Below are 24,981 nucleotides of genomic sequence, written 5' to 3' on the forward strand. Positions count from 1 at the left end.
AGTAAGGGTCTTCAAACTCAAGCAGAGTTTGGCGAATGGAGGGTATCGAGCACCATGAAAACGTCCTCACTGTAGGACGACTTCAATGACGAATATCATCCTCCACCAGATGTTCAAGTCTGGGGAACCCGATTAATCAAAGGAACAAACAGGTTTAACAAACTTAAATATTTATTTCATTTTTTACAAGACACAACACGATCCAAATGGATGGTATGTACCATTGAGGATATCTTCCTGATTTGTGCTGATGAGCTGCAGTCAGTTGTTGAGCCAGTTCAAGGGGTTCAAACTGGTGCAGACACTGGAAGTCCAAACCGAGATGTCTACACCGTATCCGATCTCTGATCCGATGGCCATTAAGGAACAGTTCTATGCAGAGATATGGTGAATGCTACTTCCCTTGTCTTATGCAGGTTGGATGCTTTGGGAGTCAGTAAGTGTAAGTTACCCTTCTACCTAGGCCACTTGTTCTTATCAACCACTCCTTGGTTCCGGGGATGATGTTGCTCTCTTAAAGGTACATGTCAGCTTAGATGCTCAAAGTCTATTTATTTGAAATGGAAGTATTGATAAATACACACACAAAGTCCTCAGATGGTTTCTATAGCCTGACTTATTCATGCACAACACATACCTAAGGGATGCATTGAAGAGTCTGATAGTACTTCTTATCAACTCTTAACTCTTAACACTTTCCTTCATTACACAGAACCTCTCTGTTCAGCCGTGAGTCTCCGAATCCCTACACCACTCCTGGACAACAAACAAAATACTATTAATGATAATTTTAGCTACTCCCACCGAAATAATGTTTGATGTCATGCGAAGTGAGACATAACCCATATCTCCATAATAACCAATTTCCATTCTAATCAGTTTGTGCTATCAAACTCTTTTTGTCTAAACCAAATCAGTTAACTTCCTAAGTTCATTGGTCAATTGGACAGAGGATGAAAATGAATACTCTATCATAAAAATGATAGTATATAAGATTAATAGGCAACCCTTATTCAGACCATTCCAGATTAGCAGAATTCCTTAATCAATAATCGGTGGATCTGAAGAGCTCTCAGAGGGCAGAGTGTTTCTGATCCTCTGGGTGTCGTAAAGACGATAACAGAGGAATTGTAAAAAATCCGCCTAGTTGACCGGAATTGACTTTTAGCCACAAAATCCCAATTAAGGCCCAGGAATATTTTGCCTTTGCGCTGGTGGACCAGCTCCTTGCTGGCCAGAATGGCATTTCCAAAAGCAGTTTGGAGTCTCTTGGTGTCTGAGATTTTCTGAAGTACCTGATGTAGAAGTCCTGTTTGTGGATACACATAAGCATTCAGACCCTACCAAGAGTTGGCTTGAGCAACGTGATCCCATGCTATCGGGTCTGGTATTGGAGAGATGAAACTTGGTCATCTTTCTTTGGGATAAGGAACACTGGAGAGTAAAGCCCCGGGAACTTGGGACTGGGACCTGAAATTTCTACTGCATGCTTGTCGAATAAAAATTAACATACCTACCGTGTCTCTGAGCCATACCATCCATGAGCTGGATGGAATATGGCTGGAGAAACAACCATGAGCGGGATATTGAAAATAGTGGTAGCTGGCAAACCTCCGACACTAGCTTCGACACATTGATTGGGGGTGTTATTACTACATGCTGATTCAACTTTATCGTCCCTACGTTGATTGAACATGACAGTTCTGGCATCAGTAGCCACTGGACTTTTGCCTCCCACGAAAGTTTGTCTTCTTAGAAAGAAACGCCTCATTTAGGTCTGTGTTTCAACGGACTATATTGAGTCACTCGTCTGCGACATGGATTCTCCTGTAGATGTTGGTGCTGAAGTTTAAGAAGATCCACTGATATCTTAACTTTGCAACTTCTCTGGCCACCATCTGGATATTATTGGCAAACATTGTTTTAGATGAACAGAGATGTTGAAAAGGAGTAAGTGTTCAGAATACCTCTCTTTCTCATAGCTGTCACATATTAAAAAAGTCAGTCAGCTGATCCATCACCTTTTGGAATTTGTTGTGGATAAGCAGGATCGCTCACTGAATGTGAGCCTCTTCAGATGTCATTGTGACAAAGGAATAGCTTTGGTGGCTAAGAGGTTTGTAGTGAAGGAAGGGAGGGTTTGCTAAATTGCTGTATCCAGATGCATAATTTCCTGATCTTCAACTATGGCTGTATGACATGTACTCTTGGGATTGGGCCTCTGAATATCAGCATCTAGTTTTGGTGAAGTGTCAAAAGATTCCATTCGATGTGTGCCACAGTCCTTCAAGTTGAATTGAGGTGACATAAGTCCATCACTTAGCTTCGTTGGTGAGAGAAAGCTTTGTCCAGATGTTATTCATGTCAAACATCACTGATTTAAGTGGCAACGGAACAGATTCCACATTCTTCATGAAGAAACAAGATTGTCAATTCTCTTCCAAAAGCCTCATCTTTGAAAGCATTTCTAAGGTATTGGCAGTCCAAGTCAGATTGATCGACGCTATCAAAGCTATAATTCCGTCAGTGGAACAAATATAGTCTCTGTGTCTTATCTTGAGTTGAGTGACGATCCTGATCCTTATCGTCTAACCTGTGCTGATCCTCTTGAGGCTCTTCGAACGTTGTAATGCTGACCTATCCTGTGAACAATCACTTGCTCTCTTATCGGCAAGGACTTCTTTTGGACTCAATGATAAATCTTCCGAATGGTCCTTGGTTGTATATGTGCCAGAGGTCGGGAACAGCCACCTCTACAACTATAGCAATACCAGGATTGCGTAGGATATCAGCACAAATAGTGAGAAACTGTTTATGTGCTTAAGATATTCGCGCAAGAAGACCAGTTAGATGTGTCATTTTGACAGACCTGCATCGTCAGCTGTGATGTCAGTGGTGTCAATGTCACAGAGCATGGACACAACTGTGATGGAGACAAGTTTGGTTTAGTGACAAGTCATGTTTTATGCTTTACCATGTGGATGGTTTACAGGCGTCGTAGGGAATGTTATGCACAAAACTGTTTACAGGAAGTGGACAGATTTGGTGGTGGTAGTGTGATGATGTGGGCAGCTATCTCCTACACCTGTAAAACAGACTTGGTGCAAGTTCTTGGGAATTTAACGGCACAACATTACACAGAAACATACAACAAGCGAACATAATTTTCCAACAAGACAAAGCCCGACCTCATACGGTAAAACTGACAATAGCCTTTTTCAGGAATACCATCATCCAGGTCCTGCCATGGCCCTCCAGGTCTCCAGATTTTAACCCACTCTCCAACAGTTGGCAGTCAGAGTGGGTGAACATTCCCAAGGCCACAATTTAGCATCTGATAGCTTCCATGGGACAATGATGCCAGTCAGTTTTTGACTCAAATGGTGGCCATACAAGATATTGAGAACAGATGAGCTTCATCTTGAAAATTAATTGTTCCTAGTGTGCTATATGGAACCTGGGTCAATTACAATGATGTGTGCCAATTTTGAACAATCAATGACCATCTGCTGATTATTCATATTATATATATACCGTATACATCTAAAATCACTGGGTGTGTTTTTTTGGCAGAGTATTTACATTATTTGATATCAATTAATATTTTGTAAAAATGATCCTTTACAAAAGACCTATGACTCCCTGTAACCCAGCTAGAGAGTCATAAAGTTCCCAAGTTTTAAGAGGCTAGGGCGAACCCTGCTCGGTTGCAATGAAAAGCATAAAAACAAATAATACACAGTTTATCAGATTGATATGAATTACTTACATGACCCATTTATTTATACATTCGATCCCTCAATCAACAAAAATCATCCACTGATCATTCCACATAGATCTGTTAATGAACAGCAATATTGTGAAAAGAGGTCAGCAGTAGTGATGTCACACACTGCTGTACATATTTGGAATTATAGAAGGAGCAGCGAGAACAAGTACACACAATCATTGTATCCTGCTATTCAAAGTTTCAATAATGATGCAGAATTTGTATAGGTATATTATTATTCAAAAACTCACACTGTGGATATCTATTGTATTCGCATTAAAAGAGCTAATTAGCACACTTGCCCAACTTCTAGACTAGTCTGTAAGTAATCTTCATAAGCACAAAGACCAAAATGTTACATGACAGTCTGTATTTTCTTGTGTCTGTTACAAACTTTTGACTTCTTCCAGAAAACAGGAGAGTATATTATTTCCTTGGGAACTATCATCTACATTTGAACATTAATGTCAGTCACAAGAGTTGAACCTGAGTTATATACTGATGTTTAGGAGATAAACCTAATGTGTTTCAAAATTTGAGGTAGTCTCATTGTAGAATCAATACCTTCTTATTTTTAATTTGGAACTGAGCAATTTTGCTTATCATAGAGGTAAGAATGCTTTAAAACAGTAGTCTTTTGGAATGTCTAATTACGCATACACAACAAATATTACTGAAGTTCAAAGTTAAAATACCTAAGTTCCTGACAAGTTCATAATATTTGTTAAAAACACATAATTTCAAAAAAAGGTTGTCAAATATCCCTTCAAATATATATGTGTTTTAATTTCATCACAACCTGCTGCATATTTGCCCTGCATGGACACAACTAAGTCGTTTCTTGGAAATCAAAACAGGTTTTTAAAATAGTGACAAAAGAATGTAACTACCGGTAAGTTTATTAAATATTCTTTTCCATTTTCTAAAACTTTTTTTATTTAGTTGGCAATTACTCCCAGTAAATAAATTAAATTAAAAATAAATACTTCTCCACCCGGAACTTTGATGTGGATGAACTTGATCTACTTTACAGATACTCAGCACAACTGTCCATGGCTACCAAAGTAGCTGTTGACAGTCTCCGTCCCATTGACATCTTGCATGAAGCCAGATGACAACCCCAATCAATGGGGTGGTTCTACTTAACCTGTAGATTTACTGGGAATGAGCCTGCTGGTGCAACTTGATTGCCAATGGAACCATCCTGAAGTATAGCTGAATACCACTGTTATTTAGAACTAGCATTGTATGACATTAAAGATTCTTCATTCTTGTGACCTCTCAGTTTCACTACACGAACTTTGACACAAGCATGTGTTCTATTTTACTTGTATTATCATTTGATTCAATAAGAAAATTACCAAACTTGTCCCTAAAAGTTTTATAAATATAAGCATTTGTATAGGCACATTTTTATGGATAACAACTTCTTTAATACTGTAGTGAGTGAGTGAATATGGTTTTACGCCGCTTTTAGCATTATTCCAGCAATATCACGGCGGGGGACACCAGAAGTGGGCTTCACACATTGTACCCATGTCGGGAATCGAACCCGGCGTGACGAGCGAACGCTTTAACCACTAGGCTACCAGACCGCCCCCTTTAATACTGTAAAAAGCAACGTTTCGGTATAGATCCTTATACCATTGTCAAGCAAGTCAAGCAAGTCTTGCTTGACAACGGTATAAGGATCTATTACGAAACATCCCTTTTTACAGTATTAAAGAAGTTGTTATCCATAAAATTGTGTCTACCTTGTCATTCGTCAATTCTAAGTAATGCCTATCAAACAATTCATTTGTATGCAAACAATATGCCTTCGTTAAGTGTTTAAATCTCATCATGAAACCAGTTAAGATTAAGGTCTATGATGTCAAAAACAGCTGATAATGTTCCAATATCGAAAGTATGCATCTCTGATGGGTTGGTTATCCACAGCCCTGTTTTTCATGGATCGATATGTACCGGTAGGCTATATTGATACTTTTTAGTGAAAAAAAGTATAATTTAGAGGTATCAATTGGAAAATTGAGAACAAATCAGAATCAAGCATTCTTCATTATCATAGCACTCTCGAGGATGACATGTAAGCCTGTTATGGATGGTCAATCTGTTCACTTCGAAGTCAAGTGCATAAAACAGACAATTCTATTAAGCAGGTGCACATGTCTTGAAGCTCCATGACAGATTTCCTCACCTGGCAATAAAGGCATGGTCCACCTCATTGAAGTGTCGTAGGTAGAGTCGTGCATAGTTCGACCTGAAGTAAAATAGGGACAAAGTATCCATATTAACATGTAAGACAACAGTTCTACCATGTAAATATGTTACAAACTCAATCAAAACATAAAAAACAATCATGAAATACTCATATCCCCTGCTAATGGAACATTCTTTTGGAAGCGACATTCAAGCTGCTGACCCACATAGCTGTCTGGGACTTTGCTCTAAAGAGTCAATGACATTGAATATACAAATGATGAATTCCCTGTAAGACAACTAGTACCTTCAGTCACCTTCAGTAGGGTGGTGTTACCATGAGAAGATCAATGGGAGCAGTTCTTATTATAGATATCCTTTTCAATCTATTTTCGTGAAATTAATCAACAATAAAAGATAACAAATTCCAAAAGCTTACAAGGCCTCATTTGATCACTTGTGAACATACAATGGTGCATGAACTTTGCTGTGGAAATGAACCCTTCACTGATTGAAACCCCGCATGCTGAAATCTTTGTCATGCCTATTTCATTCTTCAGAAGGATCTCAACTCATGAGAGATGTCTACTGTATTGGCTATGTGACATGTGGAGAGTCATCAATCATCCATAATGATATCATGTAGATTGTTAGACTTTTCCCAAGTGGTGGCAGTTGGTTTTCCTGATCTTGGACTCTCTCTTTTCCCCTACTGAACTCAGCTGACCACTTCTTAATAATGGCAAAGGAATGAACATCATGCCCTGAAGTCGACAACATGTCAGCATGGATAGTTGTTAAGGGTTAGCTCTTTCAGTTGAAGATACACACATCAGGAGCCAAAGAAAGCAGCAAACACTGCTTTCATTAACCAAGGCTCGCTAAATACAATGTTTATTCCTAATGCAGGATATTTACCATCCCCAAACACACTCGCGTGATAACCTCTATTTATTGACATCAAATATTTTTGTTACTTTTGTTATTATTCTGAAGATTTTGCAAACATGGAACATCTTTTAAAGTCACAATAACAAGGTGTGGTTAAACATCCCTGAGTGTTAGATAGGGAGAATTGATGTTCAAGGTTTTACATTAGTAATGAAATAAAATAAATTTTCCGCTTGACAACTACATGAAAAGTATGCCACTCATGAAAATATCCCCTTACCCATGTCACTTGATGAGAGAAACATGATATTTCACTTGAATATCCTCTATTTCTTTAACCTAACACCAATACCGGTGAAAAGCTTAAATCTGATTGGATTGGCAAAAGAAAATGGAGTCAATGTTTGTTCCTACATTTAACAGAATAATCTTTCAGTCTTGCAAAGCTACCACTGGTTCAGAGGTTGTTTACTCCATGTCTGGTGTACATGATCCTGATATCCCACACCGAAAATGGCAAAGTCTGATAGTCTTATTCTGAAGGGAGGTCATGAAAAAATTACACAGTCCTATTTTTCTAAATTCATAATTTATAAATTTGAACATTATTTATGGACTGGTCATTTATGAATAACATATACATAAAATGGGTGGGGAGGCAGCAAAATATGATAGACACCAATCTCACCAGCCACCCCCTATAATAAATAAATGACCAGGTATATCAAACCGGGACAATGGTGAAATCTCCACTTGGTTGGATGAACTTGAAGCAATAGCTAAGACAACAGTTGTGTATCAGGAAAGTGGTATTCTGATGAATCAGATTTCTGTCCTGATTAGCTCCCAGAAGGTCGTTGATGTATATATATCCATGGAGCCGCACAAGCTAGATATGATCAAAACTGATTACCAGTGCCTTAAGACTGGTTAAAAAGCGAAGGTGCTATGAATGGGAGTACTAGGAACTCATACCGACATCAGTTTACATTGAATCTGACATATTGCCTGTATCCAGGATGAATAGTTATGCACAGGCATGCAATTTGGAGGTCAAGGCTGATCATCTAATACCTAGTCCTGAGCCAAATGCGAAATTTGCGTATTGACTCCATCAGGAACTGTGGTGGCAATAACAGAAACTCCTTGTTGAGAATCTTCATATTGATAATCAAGCCAATGTCAGTTGTGATCTTCCTGGTAACAAAGAAAACTGGTGAATAAGTGCCCAGACTGAGATCTGTATCCACCAATACCTCCTCAGCACACTTTTCATTAGTATCCGAATGGCCAGGGACTCTCCTCGCCAATATCTTGCAGTTTTGAGTAGGGCCAAGAGTGAGCTGGTTTGTCCCTACGGTATCCACACTTTCCTGACTGTTGAGAGTCCAAGCCGGAAGCCGGAACTTCTTGGGGACATCACAAAAAAGGAACTCTTCTGGACGATCCTGAATGAGACCTTTTCTTTGGCGCACAGAATAATTGTGTAATCTGTCAGTGTTCTCCTGCTGAAGATGGTAGGCGCTGAGACTGCTCGGTTTATGACATTTCTCATTGTTTGCTTCAAAACCCTCCAACATACTTGTGAGAAAAGATGTTGTCTCTGCATGCGTGTGAACTGAGTGAACAACCACATCTAAGTGAATAGCAAATTCTGTCCAGGAGTCCATGCATAATGCTGATCTGATCAGTATGGAAAGATACAGGTGTTACCCCTCGAATTCCTGTGTAAGATTCTTCCAATGGTGGGATTGTACACAGGATACAAACCAGTTGATGTCAGAGCCAATGTTCATTGTTTGTCAAATAGTGGCATATATCATTCAGAGAATAGTCCAGAAAATAGTAATGTTGAGGTTGGTGACCTGACCAACTTATAGAAGTCTAGGAGAGGCAGATCCATTATGTTCTCAGTTTCCAAGGATGAAGAGGTAGTTTCTCATCACTTCTTAACATGCTTATCCCATCATTAGCCTGCTTGACCACCAAATACCCGTGCCAGTGTAAAATGCTTTAGTGCAGTGCAACAAACATTGACTCCATTTTGCTTTAGTGCAGTGTCCATGGCACCAAGCTTTGACCAACATCTGAGGAAAGACCCCTTCCTGCACAGGTGGTTTGAGGCAGGGCATAAGATGATACAATTCCTCAAAGAAATCAGCAATTGAGTGGCCAAGTTCATAAATGTTTGGGACCGGCTGGTGAATCATTGATATTCCTGTCGTCCCTCCAATCTGTATCTGATACTGGGACAGTAGGCTTGTCTTCTAACCCCCATCTCAGTTATGGTAAGCACATGCTACTGGTCCTAGCTTTTTGGTCCTCGAACCCTTTCCCTGGTGGCTGCTCCCCTACACATGACTGGCTGGGAAGACTTCCTCAAGCTGTGAGTGTGGTCACTGTATCCTTATAGATTCTTTCTCCTTTGTAATGGAGGCCAGTCTTTTCTCTGTCATGGCCTACCTATTTTTCTGTTATAAACTCTATATAAACTATAAAAATAGTGTCCTATAAAGCCTTAAAAAGAGATAGGCACTAGGACCATAGTTCTGTAAAAAATGAATTTAAGACACCAATTTTTTTACTCAGTTGAAATCATGACCAGTAACATCAGTGTGTAAATCTTTTTCTCTGACTTTATTGATTTTTCAGAAAATTTGTCCCCTTTGCGAATCGGACAGATTGAAAGACAGAAGGACAGACTGACGGACAGACAGATGAACTACATTCTTATATCCCCCATGCAACTTTGTGGTTGGGGAATATAACGTTATCTAAATTAACAATTTTGATTTACAGCGTAAAAGAAAACATAAAAGGATACTATTATTGGTAGATGCACAATTATAAACTGAACTGCAAAAGAAATGTCACCCCAAGTAACACTGCATGAAAAGTTGTCATTTAAATATCTGGGTAATTTTTGTCAAAGTTTCTCAAATGTAACATTACCTTGTCTGGAAAAATGAAATTAGATGATAAAAAAACAAAGCAGATGACAATAAAACTGATTGCCCAAACGCATCACGGCAACGGCCATGGTAACCCGATGCACGTGAGCTCCGTACAATTTGAAATGCACATGCATTCTCCCATTTCTTGCCCTTTAGAAATCCACCCAGATCGGATAACATTCATTCGTTATTGAATTGCTACCACATGCCAAGATTGACAAGAAATCAGCGACATCAAGCCCTTGGACGATTGCAAGCTGGACAAACCGCTCGGCAAGTAGCCAATGCATTTCAAGTCCACGTAAGGACCATATACAGGCTCCAGCAACAGTACCAGACCACCAACACTACAGATGACTGACCACGTAGTGGCAGACCAAGGGTCACGACCCGACGTCAGGATCGTCAGATTGTGCGACAGCATCTTCAAGATCGCTTTGTTACTGCTGCTAAAACTGCTCGAACAGACCATAGGGACACACCAGAGACACATAAATCCGGACACTGTGCGTCGACGATTGACGAGCAGACACCTCCAGTGTCACAGGCCACACCGAGGACCAATTCTGAGACCATGTCATCGCCGTGACCGTCTTCAGTGGGCAACACAGCACCAGCATTGGCGCCACCAGCAGTGGGGAAGAGTCCTCTTCTCAGACGAGCGCTGTTACTGTATCTCAACAGCAGATGGCAGAGGGAGAGACTGGCGACGCTGTGGGGAACATTATTCGGATGCTTGTGTTGTTGAGAGAGACTTGTGGGGTGCTCCGAGCATCATGGTGTGGGGTTGAATTGATTCTTGCACAGAGGGTTGGCCCTGTGATCTTCCAGAACATCAGTCCAGGGAGAGGCAATGGTGTTACAGCAGCTCGGTACATTGATCAAGTCTTGAGACCACAAGCCATACCTCATTTGGCACGTCGACGCAACCACGAGATTCAGCACGATAACGCCTGTGCCCACAATGCGAGAGCAACAAGAGACTTCCTCTGGCAGAATGGCATCAGAACCATGCAGTGGCCTGCCCTCAGTTCCGATAAAAATCCCATTGAGCACCTGTGGGACGAGATTCAAAGACGGCTGAATGACGTCCGGCCAAGGCCGACAACTGCAGCTGAACTGCGTCAGGCGTTCCTCAGAGTGTGGGCTCAAGTGCCTATGGCCTTCATCAACCTCCTCATCCATTCCATGTATTGACGTTGCACGGCAGTCATCAATGCACATGGCGGACACACGAGATACTGACTTGTGATGCCATTTTCTCAGAGACTAGTGTTGTGGTTCTCCCAAAACCAATGAGCTTCAAGCAACCAGATCCACTATGAAAGCCATGGCCACCTTTTGGAACGGCAGATTCATAGTACACATTTATATGTACTATGTGGAAAAACTATGAACAACAAATTCTTTGCCAACTAATTGAAAGATTGTTTGAGTCTTCAAAAAGAAGCATCACAGGAAACTTTGATGTCATGTTCTCCATTAGGAGAATGCTCCAATACACACCAGTCATGTTGCAATGTCTACTGTACGAGGATGTGGATATGAGCTTCTCTATACCCTAACTACCTTATTCTCCAGATAAGGCCCCCAGTGACTACCTCCTGTTTCCAAATTTGAAAAAGATACATGCGTAGTCAAAGATTTAACAAAACCAGGGCAGACCAGGACTTTACTTTCTACAAAACAGGGATATAAAATAACAAGTGGATTGAACTGTATGGGAACTAAGTTGAAAAATAATTACCACCCCAGACAATATCTAACAATAGTTATCATTGTGTATAATTCTAAGAATACTACCTCTATTACATCATAGCTATAAATTCCTGTTTATGCTGAGAACCACACTACAATTTTTTTATAAATTTTCAACAGACGTCCTCTTCACTGCCAACATATCTAATAGTTGTGAGGGAAACCCTATCCCTCGCCAGGGGCTCTACTGCGCATGCACAAGGCGGGAATCATCTCATTTCTTTCAACCCATTATCCTCATCAACTAGATGCAGATATTTGGGGAAGTGGGAGGGATTAATTCCTGTTGTAATAGAGGTAGTATTCTTAAAATTATACACAATGATAACTATTCTTTGATAATTCTTGTGAATACGCTACCTCTATTACATCATAGCCAGTATACACCAGAGGGACCGGTGGGATCTGGTATCTAGCATCCCTTAGATATTTGGCTTTGAGAAGAGGTAACCCAAGGATTGTATGCCAAAAGGGACAAAACGGAATATGTCTAATAGTCTACAGTCCGTTTGACTCCAAGTGAGAACGATGAATTGCAAAATAACTCAAAATCCAGAAAAGTGTATGAAACATCAATACGGTACTTGACCATGAATACCCTGTACCCAACAAAATCTGAATTTTGTTTAATTTAAGACCCATGACGGATGAAGTTCTTTAAGAAACTATCATGTAATTTTGTATAGAAATGTGTACATGACACGTAGGGGGACAAACCGTGGAAGGCACAGCGCAAGCATGCATGCACTGCACGTTCTGTGGGAGTGGAAATGACAGAGCGTTAGAGGGGCCGTCTCATGATAATTTCAGTCACAATCTGACTCGCTCATGCCATAGATCTCGTCGTCGGTACTGCTGGTGCCTGAACCGACTGCCACTATTATAGGTTGGACTGTTGCTGGCCGTAGTCCATCTCGTGACCAATAACATGGCTCTATCTCGTCAACGACTGTGGCCACACAACGCCTCCATGTTCCTACTGTTACCCGACCAAGGGATTCCTTTAGGAGTTGTTCAACGTCTCGTAATTTGAACGTTGTGTTCGATCGTCCAACGTCACCCTTGACGATGCCCCATACCAACTCGATTGGATTCAGGTCGCAGTGATAAGGTGGCAGTCGTAAGACAGCCTGACCCTGACCCTTGATGTAACTGTCAACTTTATACACGGGGTCAGGTTTCATAGTTTTGATGATTTCATAGAGCTGTGGTTTCGTCGCTCGAGAAGGAAAGGTAGTGTTCCTCCGTTGCTTCAAGTAACCATGTCTCCTTTACGGTTATTAGAGGTTGGAGTCTTGCTTTCTGGATCCTGCACACTATGATACGGTGCATTCTCCATGACAATGAGAGACTTGGTAGGCAAAGCAGGGACTAATTTATCTTTCATCCACTCCAGAAATACATTGCCGTTCATTTCTGTGTGGTAGTCCCTGTTGTCTTTGGCCTTGGCTCTAAAGACGAGGTCACAGTCTGGGAGAAAACCCTGACTAGCAGAACCAGCATGGAGAACTATGAGTCTTTCACCCTTTCCCATTGGTAACTTTCTACCAGACTCCTTACAGTCACCACTGGGTACCCACTGACTGCTGGCTGTGTGTGACGCATTTACCCATGTCTCATCTAAGAAGACGGGCTCATATCCTTCTTCACGTTTCTGCTTGATGGTACGAAGGTAATGATTTCGGAGACGAACAATGTCAGACCGTTCACACCACACAGCCCTATTTTCTCCAGTTATCTTTTTGTATTTGTAACCAAATGTATGCAACAGCTGCCATAGTTTGTACTTTGTAACACGTAAATCATGGTAAGTTTCAAGGTGTTTCTTCAAAATTCTTAGGGACAGGTACTTATTTTCTGAGTGCAGTTTAACAATTGCACGTCTGACTTGATGCCTCTGAAAACTGTCTAATTTATCAACATTGCGCAGATATTATTAATTGCATAAAAAGGCTTTGCTCTTTCTGCTTCACTTCTAAAGAAATCATACACATTCAACATCAACTGTTTAACATATGCTGAGTAGTGCTTCGTGTCATTGAATGAACACGGTCACTGTGTAGCACGTGCAGACCGTGCTTGCGCTGTGCCTTCCACGGTTTGTCCCCCTACGTGTCTTGTACACATTTCTATACAAAGTTACATGATAGTTTCTTAAAGAACTTCATCCGTCATGGGTCTTAAATTAAACAAAATTCAGATTTTGTTGGGTATAGGGTATTCATGGTCAAGTACCGTATTGATGTTTCATACACTTTTCTGGATTTTGAGTTATTTTGCAATTCATCGTTCTCATTTGGAGTCAAACGGACTGTACTTACAAGGCTAGACATGGAGAGAAAAAAACAAGCGTCATATTATGGGTATAATATCCATGTATATAGCCACCAATGTGATACTTAGGCATATTATGACGTCACGTCCGGTGATGAAGTCATCTGAGACGTCATTTAGGCTTGCATCTTATTCGAGATAACTTCCAAGCGTGAAGGTGGAGATTGTCGAGGCGGCGGTAAAATATGTCCGTTTTCGGTTGTCTCAGTAAATCGTGACGTACCGGGAATTTCAGAGGTTCTTCCACAAGGAAGGGTAGTAACCTTGGAAACCAAGCCCTGTTTGGCCATGCCGGGGCTATGACAATTATGACGTCGTCTGTCTCTTCTATTTTCTTCAGAGCTCTGTCTAGAAGAATCCATGGGGGAAATGCGTAGGCAAACATTCTCTCCCAGTCAATAGAAAGAGCGTCGACCTGGAGAGTTAGCGTGTCTGGTACAGGGCTGACGTAGACTGGTAGTTTGTTGTTGAGTGAGTGAGACTGATTTTACACTTCTTTCAGCAATATTCCAACAATATCACTGCGGGGGACACCAGAAAAAGGGCTTCACACATTGTACCCATGTCGGGAGACGAACCCGGTTCTTGGGCGTGATGAGGGAATGCTTTAACCACCAGGTGCTCCTTTGTGCTGTATGTAAGCAGCCATGTTCGAGTTGTCTGTAGCAATCTTTACTGACGAGTGGTACAGACAAACTAGTCATGCTTCTAGAGCTAGATATCTCGCTCTCATTTCTAGGCAGTTGATGTATAACTCCTTTTCTCGGGTGGACCATTTTCCCTGTACTGTAATATCGTCCACATGGGCACCCCACCCCTCTCCTGATGCGTCTGTGTAGAGTTGATGTAGAGAGGGGGTTGGATATGAGAGTGGATTACCGGGCATGACGTTCTGACGAGTTAGCCACCAGTTAGCTCTGAGATTCGAACTGGCGGAGATTGAATTGATGTTTTCTAGCTCTAGGATTTTGGTGGTGTTCATCCAGTTTGCAGGGGTCGTTAACTGCAGTCTGCCTCTGTTGGTCAGATCTTGGATGGAGGTGAGCGTGCCTAGGCAAGACATCCACCAGCATCTTGATTTGATGGGCTGGTCGAGTGCGCTAGATATCATGAGGTGATGGATGCCGAATGGAAGTATCCTGAACTGGTATCTCTAGCCGTTGACTGGGTAACGCAGATATCAATAATGAATTGGATGGATGGGGACGTGAAGATAAGCGTCCTGGAGATCTAGGCTTATCATCCAATCTGCTTGTCTTAAGGCATTCTTCAACTTCTTGATAGGTTCCATCTGGAATATTTCGAGCAGCCATGAATCGTCTGTGAGGGCTTCTCAGTTGTCTGCATGCGTACTGCATAAGGCAACCTCCTGGTCCCTGAGTAGGGGGAGTGCTGAACTTGGGTAGTCTTGGGTCGATGTCTGTGAGACCGGCAATTTAGTTGTATCGTTGATCTTCTGTAGTTCGAAATCGCTGTCCACTGGGCAGGCAATGTCGGTAGGATCTGAAGGAATCTGTAGATCTCTGGTTGAGTCATTTCCGGCAGTATCCCTCTCGGAGACTGACTCTGCCTCTGCCTCTGCCTCTGCCTCTGCCTCTGCCTCGTCCTCTCTGTGAAGTGGGATGATCATCTTTGGAGTTCCTATACTTGGGTGAAACGATCTGTCCTTCCATGTAGAGTCTCGAAAAGAATCCCGAACAGTGTTCACATGACGAGATCTAGGATTCTGTTGTTGATGCTGAAGATCTGCAGGCCATCTCTGTATCTTGGATGCCAATGAGATCGTGGATTCTTGAAACTTCTGACTAGTTGATGATGCAATGGCTTCCTTCACTGACTTCAGTCTGCTGTTATCTGTGACGCTGTAATTGGCTGTGATAGCATGGATCTTCTTAATGGCTCTGGGATCATATGATGAACTTGCTGATGATTTCTTTGCATGAGCAGGAACTGTGCTGACATCCAAACTTGTGCTGATTGAAGATCTTCCTGCATCTTCAGCATATGGTCCAGTGAGCCTTGCATAAACCCGGTCTGCTGTAGTGTCATCTCCGTGGGGGTGTCTAAGGGAAGACCTTCGCTCTGATTGTTCGGGGGTATGACATGGCGAACTCCAGCTGCAATCCAGTTAATATATGAACTGATATTGATCATCTGTTTATTGATGTAGTCCAAGTCCCCGATTCTGGCCATGTCAACGTGCATTCTGGTGTTAGGTTTCTTAACCAGATCATAGAAATCTTCATCAATACTCGGCTTCTGTGAGAAGGGGGCATTGTGTGTCCTGTAAGCACTTTCATTAATAGCAGGCATACCAAGTCTGATATTATGTGCCAGGGAAGTGTTCAATTGCTTCAATTTTCTTAATGACGTCATCAATATATGACGGACAGGTGAGGGTATGGAATTCTTCAGTCTTGCTGACAGGTTCTTCATACCCAGCATGTTCTAACAAGGGTTTGGCAGCCGTTTTGTCCTTGTTATCTGGTTTTAAGGCCGGCATCAGATTATAAAGTTCTGCAATGATATCTTTAATGGAATAATTATCTGGTTTATAATTATCCTCCGTAGTAGAGTCCCCATTGCATGAAGTACCAGTGTTAGCGATAGAGCTGCACCCCTGCTCAGGCTCAGCTGGGGGTGGGTCATATGGCTGGGGGTAGAGAAATCCTGGTCGTCTGTAACGGTATGATTGTGATGTAACATGTGGACTGTGTGACAGTATGGGATGGCGCACGCTTAGGAACTCTATCCTAAATTGCACAAGCTTTGTCAGTTCGTCTATCATAGTGGCTAGAAGGTGACTGGTGTGTATTTCTGTGCATACTGCGATGCGATGTCCGTGATTCACGATCTACCCTATGGTTTGAGGGAGGGAATCAATGAGATTCTCGATCTTTTTTTTATGACTCTCCTACTGTCCTCATAATAATCTGATTCAGCGTGACTGTGTGTGTCTGCTGTATGAGGATGCCCTGCCATATTCAGCCTTAGATCTCCTTTGAATCTTGTGACTTAGCCCTGTTTGGCCATGCCGGGGTTGTGCGACTGATTCTTTTAGATATGAGATCTCATGAGACATTGATTGCATATGTTTGTCAATCTTTACAGACATTAAATTGGTTATTTTTTCCGAGAACTCATTTATGTTAAAGGGGGAGCGTGGCATAGAGTGGAGATCGGTTGCTTCTTCCAAGCCTAGATTATCCATCTTATCAGCTGCTTCCGGATGTACGTGACAGGTTACATTAAAACCTTAAAGGTACATCGGTTCCTTAACTATTGGGAGAGTGGGATGAGCGATGAGATCTCTTCTCCTCAGAAGGCGAGACGGCATCCCCACGAGACACTCGCTTGTTACCCACGTGATTATCCTTAGGTGTCACAACGGACTTAATCACTTTCTTACATGAAGCAGATGAATATTTTGCTGATGCTCTAGTGTTCTTTTCACAATCAGGGTCATTGAGTTTCCGGATGTACGTGACTGGTTACGTTAAAACCCGAAAGGTACATCGGTTCCTTTATATTGGGAGAGTAGGATGAGCGACAAGATCCCTCCTCAGAAGGAGAGACGGCGTCCCCACGCGACACTTGCTTGTGACCCACGTGATTCTCGTTGATAGATGTCACAACGGACTGAACCACTTTGCTGACACTCTCCTATTCTTTTTATAGTCAAGGTCATTGAGCCATGCCCAAGAAAGTTTTCCAAACTTCTCCTTGGACAAAAGTTTGCAATAACTGCACTATGATATTGTGTGCAAGTGCTTTTTGCACCATATGCACGTAGGATGAGTGTCACCAGTGATTAGATGTTGCCCACTAGCTGAACAGACGGGTGTCTGTTTTTCTAACTAATTACTTACTAGAGACTTCTGACTCTTATACCCCCTTGTTCTCTGCTTGTCTTTAGTGATGATCTAGTGTGGCTTGTAAGTGTTTAACAGCAATCACGTGTACAGATGTATGCAACAAAAAAATGTCCTTGTTGTCTTCAAGACACACAGGAAAGAAGTGAGGTTTTTCCTGCCTTGCGCATGCGCAGTGGCACCCCTGTCGAGGGATAGGGTTTCCCTCACAACTATTAGATATGTTGGCAGTGAAGAGGACGTTTGTTGAAAATTTATAAAAGATTTGTAGTGTGGTTCTCAGCATAAACAGGAATTTATGGCTATGATGTAATAGAGGTAGGGTATTCACAAGAATTATTTCAGTTGTGTGAATGCTTGGCTGAAAACATTGATATCTTTCACAAATTTCATCAACAGAGCAGTCTCAGAGGATATGATGTTGACAGATGAGTATGGAACAAAAATGCCATGACATTTGGGCTAGTTGGATAAACTTGATAGCATAATGGAGTTATGGTTTCAGTGATTTAACAAGTTGAAGATTTAATATCTGTAAGGCATTACAAGCTATATCTTACCATCGTCTGGCACCTAAAGCACTTGGTTGCTTCTTTATCAGCTGAAATGTAACAGATAGGAGAAGTTGAAAAACAATAAAGATCACACTGCCTAGGGGTTTACTTAAAACAACAACATAAATCTTGACACAGGAAATCTTTCAGAAATATTTTCATAAAACAGTAAGAAACTTCTTAAAACAACAAAATGATTCTTAAATAAAAATGTTTTCTTACATGAAGGTTTCATTCACAACCAAATGTGTGAAGCCCATTTCTGGTGTTCCCCGCTGTGATATTGCTGGAATATTGCTAAAAGCGGAGTAAAACCTCATTCACTCAGTAACTCATTCACAACATCAAGAATTTCATCAAGAAAATAAGTTAACTCCATGAAACCATGATTATCCTAAGAAATGAAAATATATATAAGATACATTGAGCAAGCTAGAGAAAATTGACTTTTTAAAAAACATCAGGGGATAATTTAACTTAACTGTGTACCAGAGTCTTATTTTTTAGAAATACATCTTACATGTTATCATAACATTAACATATTTACTTAACGGTAATGTATGAGCACATTGAATAGTGGGACATGGATTATTTTATGACCTTGAAAGTGAATATGACCTTCAGTATCTGTGCCAACTATTTCAAAAACAATCCAAAGGGCTGTCCATCACATGAACCAAATACATAATGAAATCATGGCGCATACTAGTCATTGAAAGTAGGTCACTGTTACCTTGTCAAACATATTGAAGTAGTAAGGTAGGGGTAATGACTGAGGTAATATACATAAACATAAAAGAACAGATCATCATCAAAATTATTGATACAGCATATCAATGTACTTAGCTAGCCAGACATCAAACAACAGTCATCATTGTTGATAATTCTAAGAATATACTACCTCTATTACATCACTGCCATCATTCCTGTATTTTGGCTATCATCACACTATAAAATCTTCAGATAGTCCACAGAAGTCGTCTTCACTGTCAACTATCCATTAATACTTGTGCAGGTAATAGTGTCCTGCTGCCGAATGCTATTGTGTTTGCGAAGGTGGGAAACCTCAATTCCTTCCTGTTTGCTAGAATTGATAACATTTGTCTGAGCTCTTTGTCAAGCACACTTTGGTAGTTTATCACACTGAAGTTAATCTGTATGTTCCGTATACATTACTAGATACGTAGTATCTTATTTTTCAGCTGATTAAATTCTGGGTTTGGTCACTTAAGTAGTTCGAGGTGACGTGTTGTGGGACAGAATAGTATCTCTTTCCCCGTCATTGCCTATCGCTTCCTGCGATTATGCAACCATCACTGCCATAAATTCTGTACTTAGGCTGACATCACACTAAAATCTTCAAATTGTCAACAGAAGTCCTTTTTACTATCAACTATCCATTAACAGTTGTACAGACAATGGTGTCTGGATGCTTAATGCTCTGGCACATGCGCAAGGTGGGAAACCTCACTTCTTTCCAACAAAACATCATCCTGGATGCAGATAGAGGGTTAGGGTTACTGCTGATGTACGGTTGTAATCTTAGAATTACCAATGATAGCTACAATCGATAATTCCTGCAAATATTCTACTTCTGTTCCATCACTGCCAGAAAATACTAGAAGGGCTGGCGGGTTCTGGCATCTCGTATCTTTGGATGTTTAACAGTTGTTCTAAATCACATGACATCACTTCCTGTTCTGATGACGTCAATTCCCACTGGAATTTTGGCGGAGGTATGAGACAATTAGGAGAAACACATACTGTGTTTTCAATTTAGAGCTAGGTTACCTGTAAATTTATCACTGTAAATAATTCTAAGAATACTACCTCTATCACATATCTGTCATAAATCCTGTATTTTGGCTTCAATCACACTAACTAAAAACTTCTGATTTTCAACAGATGTCCTCTTTACTGTCAATCACACAATTAGTTGTCGCCAAGTAGTCTTGTAACCAACCAAGCCATGACCTCATAATGGTGGCAACATCACTTTTTCCCCTTATCTACTACAATAGGTAGAGAAATTGGGGAGGTGGGAGGGAGTAGTTCATATGTAATAGAGGTGGTATTCTTAGAATTATTAACAATGATAAACTATTGTTCAATAATTCTAACGAAACTTCTACCTCTATTACATATCTGCCAGAGTATACCAGAGGGACCCCAGTGGGATCTGCCGCTAGTAACTCCCTTTGTAATTGACAGCAAACCTCTTCAGGAAACCATTATGTACTGATTCTAGTCCGACTTGAGATAATTTCCTCTGAAATTCCCTTTGAGGATTTGAAAATCAGAAACTGTCATAGTAACTTGTGAATCAGTCAAATATGTGATATATTCACAAGCTTTACCGTCATATTTGCTGATCTTGATCGTAATAAACCTGGATTTGTGACTTCTAATACCGACGATTACGTCATTTCCGGTCATGACGTCACTTTCGGTTATGACGTCACTTCCGGTTATGATGTCACTTCCGGTATGTCACTTCATCTTTTCGGTAATGACGTCTCTCTAGGTCTATTTCTACCCCAAAAATGTCATTTCCTGGTTAGAAGGACCCCGTTCTGCTATTTCCGGTGCTGACGTCACATCCGGTTATACCCTCACTTCCGGTAATGACGTCATTTCCGGACTAAAGGTGATAGTTGATATTTACAGTGCTTCTTATCCATCCTACACCTAATAGGCAGAATAATCAAGGGTGTTCTCACCCTCTGATGCTGCCCCCCTCCTCAACCCCTCCCCCCTCCCCATGTCCCATGTCAGAATTTGTTGTCTTGATGTAGATGTAGTAGGATATAGCATTAGTTATAATCCCTTGTCGTCTTCTCCACTGGATGAACTTGTCCCATCTGTTGTCATAAGTAAGGGAGAATGAAGGTTTCTATGCTCTTGCCACAGCTTCTGAGGCATATTCTGCGTCATAACTTCCAGGCGGTTAGATGTAGGCTGGACAGATTGTCATGGAAAATGCTGGACTTTGGTTGTCGTAGCCGATCTCAAGGAAGAGGTAACTGGATAGGTTCCTCCATTAGTAGTCTTAGTAGTCAGGGGAACCATACCCTGCTGGGCCATCTTGGGTCTATCAGTATTATTACGCAATATGTCTCATCCACCAAAGTGGATGACTTTGTCTAGGAGAGACCATGGTGGGAATGTGTAAGCAAATAGATTCGTCCAATCCACCGATAGTGTGTTGCTCTGGTGAGCTTTTGAGTCGGGAACTGGACTGACATAAACCGGAAGTTGGTAGTTCTGAACGAGGGACACTACTGTGGTGTTGTCCGTGGCTATGAGAACGGATGATTGGTAAAGATGTAGCTTCCATTCCAGGATGGGGTAATAGATGGCCTTCATTTCGCTGCAGTTGATATGAAGGTTCTTCTCTTCTGTGTTCCATGATCCCTTGTACTGTGAGATCGTCCATATGGGCTCCCCATCCCAAAATCTGACTCGTCTGTGAATAGATGGTGTTCTGGCCTCGGATAAGTCATAGGGCTGCCGCTCATCACATGCTCTCGTAGTAATCAGGGAGGTAACTGAGTCTGGAACTCTAGGCTGTGAGATCGTATAGAGTTGATCCATGTCTGTAAAGGACGTAGCATAAGCCTTCCTCTGAAGGTCATATCCTGTAGTTGCCTAGAAGAGACATCCACTACCTCAGTGACTTGCTTGGTTGACTTGAAAATGATTGAATCATCTTTATAGTTTTGTCGAATCAATCCTCTGGTGGGCATAGATATCCCCTATCTGGAATCTTGCTCCGATGTATATGATGTCTTGAACCGGACTTGGGTCGGACCTTGAAGGATTGATAATGAAACCTAGGAAGGTCATTAGTTGTACCAAGCAAAATCTGGGGATGTTTGTAGTGTTATGCATAAGCGATCATGTAATTCAGTCTGTACAATATACTGCACGAATCCCACTAGACCAGTCGACTAGTCAAAGGATGTTTACAGTCAGTCTGTCTTGACACGTGACATGTAATTCTTCCTGCCCAGTAGACTGTAGTCCTGTATGTTGAGTCGACTAGTTTCAAGCTCTACACACGGCACACCAGTGATGTGTCCCGAATTCTGAGTAGGAACTGTGATGTTGCCGGTGTAGGAGCAAGTTGATCCTCATGAAAAAAGAAACGACTGGTCGATTCTCTTTCTCATGTCGGTAGTATTCTTCTTCAGAACAATGAATACCGGAGAATAAAACCTGGGTCTTATTGGTCTCCACTTGTCTCCGAATGGCTTGCTTCTTTAGTAGCTTCCTGATGGCCAGATCTGCTGCTGTTAGCTTGGAAGCTAGGCTGATAGTTGATGCTTGAAATAGTTCCTTGTGTCTTGACTTACTTCATCTAGGATATGTCCCAATTTGCCATTAAATGTCTTGGGAGCAGAAATTGGTTGTGACATTATCAACCTCTTGGTTTACCTGGAAACAGCTCTTGAACGAATCTCTGCTAGTATTTGTTGACGCTGAACTCATAATAGCAGTGAAGACATCCAGACTTGGGAATAATCAGGCCTGGACCAGACAATCCAGTGACTGATATCACAAGCATCAGACTTGGGTGGAGAGTAAGTCTTCCTTCATTCTGACTATTTGCGTACAAGCTTCATTAAGTCTTCGTCCAAAATTTGATAATCCGGAAGTGGAGTATCATGAATTCTATACACTCTCCGCTTCAATGGAGGTAAGGGTAGTTGTTCATCATGTCTGAGCATGAGTAAACTTTCCGACATCTGGTCTACTACCTTGCCTGCATAACTTGGCCAAGGCAAATGCCTGGTGGATGTGTTGAGATGATGTAGGAGCATGGCATCCCCCATATTCTCGTCATCTGGGGTGGCGAGTTCTGTGTCATAGGAGGTTGGAGTACAGGCATAAGATGGTAGAGTTCTTCTATCAACTGTACGAAGGTGTAAGCTTTGGTGTGATCCCGCTGGGGTGATTCCTCAGTCTGATCTTCACACTCCATTTCCGCCTTGGGTAGCTCCCGTCGGGGGATGGATAATCGTAATTATCTTCATCTACCCCTTGGGGTTCGTCATCCTCCGATGTCCATGATTCCGGTATAATTTGCCTCCGTGCGGCTTCCTTGTGGCGGCTGACCGGTCAGTTGAACGGTAAACTGGTTGATCCTGTGTAGTCCGTGCGGCTGCCTTGGGAGCTGCCGGTTTATGAAGATCATACGGTAAGCCAAGTGGCTGGACGGTCAGCATGGAGTCCGTGATGTAGCCATACGATGTTCTAACGGTCGGCTTGCTGGACAATTGGTCGGTCGGGTGGCCCATATAGTCTGTGCGACGATTGTACGGTGTCTTAATGACTGGCTGGCTGGACGGTGTGTCGGTCCGCTGGGTTGCCATGAAAGGCAGGCCCATGGAGTCCGTGTAACCACGGTATGGTGTCTTAATCTGGCTGGTCGGCTGGTTGGAGGGCTTTGTTGCCGTGGACGGCGGGTCCTTGGATTCAATGCGGCTCCCGTACGGTATTGTCTCATGGTAGAGCAAAGCCTGCTGGCTTATACCCAGCTGGTCATATGGTTGGTTGGTCGGTTGGCTGGCCGTATGGTCATCTGAAGAAGGCCGTACAGCCGTGTATGAAGGTTTGACAGATGGCATCCCCCTCTATGGTCTGTGACCGGGGAATTCTTCTTTGCCAGAGCTATCTCCTTGATCTTTTTCATCACTTCATTCAGCACTGAGAGCTACGTCTCAAGCATGCTCTTCATCATCTCCTGCTGTTCTTTGAACATGAAGTGCATATGTACTTTGTGCAGTTATCATGAGGATCTCCCGTGACCATGAAAACGGCCACACTTCTTGCACCCTGGGGGTAGAGGAAGACTGCATATTGAACTCACAAAGAGCACCAAGCACAAGTTATACTTACGTGCATACGCTTACTCCAGCAGTAATATTAATGTATACATGTATGCCTGTTTTATTTTTATTAGAACTATTAGAATAATCTTAGAATAATGTGACTTACTACCAAGTGCTAGATTGTTGATGGTTGATGCATGTCATCGATCCCAATTGTGTGGATCGCTGCTCATGATATCAATCACTGGATTGTCTGGTCCAGATGCGATTATTTACAGACCGCCGTCATATAGCTGGAATATTGCTGAGTGCGGCGTTAAACAAAAAAACAAAAAAACAAACAAACAAACAAAACAAACCAGCACACAGAGGAAAAAAGTGAGGTTGCTTCCATGATAATGACGTCATGGCTTGAGACTACTTAGCGACAACTAGCTGTGTGTGTAATTTGCAGTGAAGAGGACGTCTGTTGAAAATCTGAAAATTTTAGTTTGTGTGACTGAAGCCAAATTACAGGATTTATGGCAGAGATGTAATAAAGTTTCATAAGAATTACCTGATTTGTGTATGTATTTATTTTATGAGCCTCACTTTTACATAGATTAACTTAGGACCAATAGACATTTCAAGTAGTTGAACATGATTTGTATTTACACATGACAGGTATAAAATAGATGACAGATTGAAAATGATATTCAAACATCTTGAACAGTTGTTTTCATTTGTTGTGCATATAAGCCAATGTAAGCTTCAATAGTTTCAGAGAAGATGTTTACAGATGAGGATGTTTATTGATGGTGACATATGACCATGGGT

The 24,981-nt window shown here is 41.7% G+C and overlaps 1 protein-coding gene across 2 annotated transcripts in view; it reads right to left on the bottom strand.

Moving 5' to 3' along the window:
• Positions 1 to 24,981, bottom strand: part of LOC124122155 (autophagy-related protein 9A-like) — a 279,064-nt gene that overhangs the window by 123,951 nt on the left and 130,132 nt on the right. For both annotated transcript variants that reach the window (XM_048386919.1, XM_048386914.1), the window contains exons 11-12: positions 18,338 to 18,378; positions 5,967 to 6,029 (exon numbers count right to left, since the gene is read on the bottom strand). In XM_048386919.1, coding sequence (XP_048242876.1) covers positions 5,967 to 6,029; positions 18,338 to 18,378 — 104 coding nt within the window. The remainder of the gene's footprint in view (positions 1 to 5,966; positions 6,030 to 18,337; positions 18,379 to 24,981) is intronic.

The sequence above is a fragment of the Haliotis rufescens genome, unplaced genomic scaffold, assembly GCF_023055435.1.
Source record: "Haliotis rufescens isolate VD_foot unplaced genomic scaffold, xgHalRufe1.0.p SCAF_10, whole genome shotgun sequence".
In the NCBI taxonomy this organism is placed as follows: Eukaryota; Metazoa; Mollusca; class Gastropoda; order Lepetellida; family Haliotidae; genus Haliotis; species Haliotis rufescens.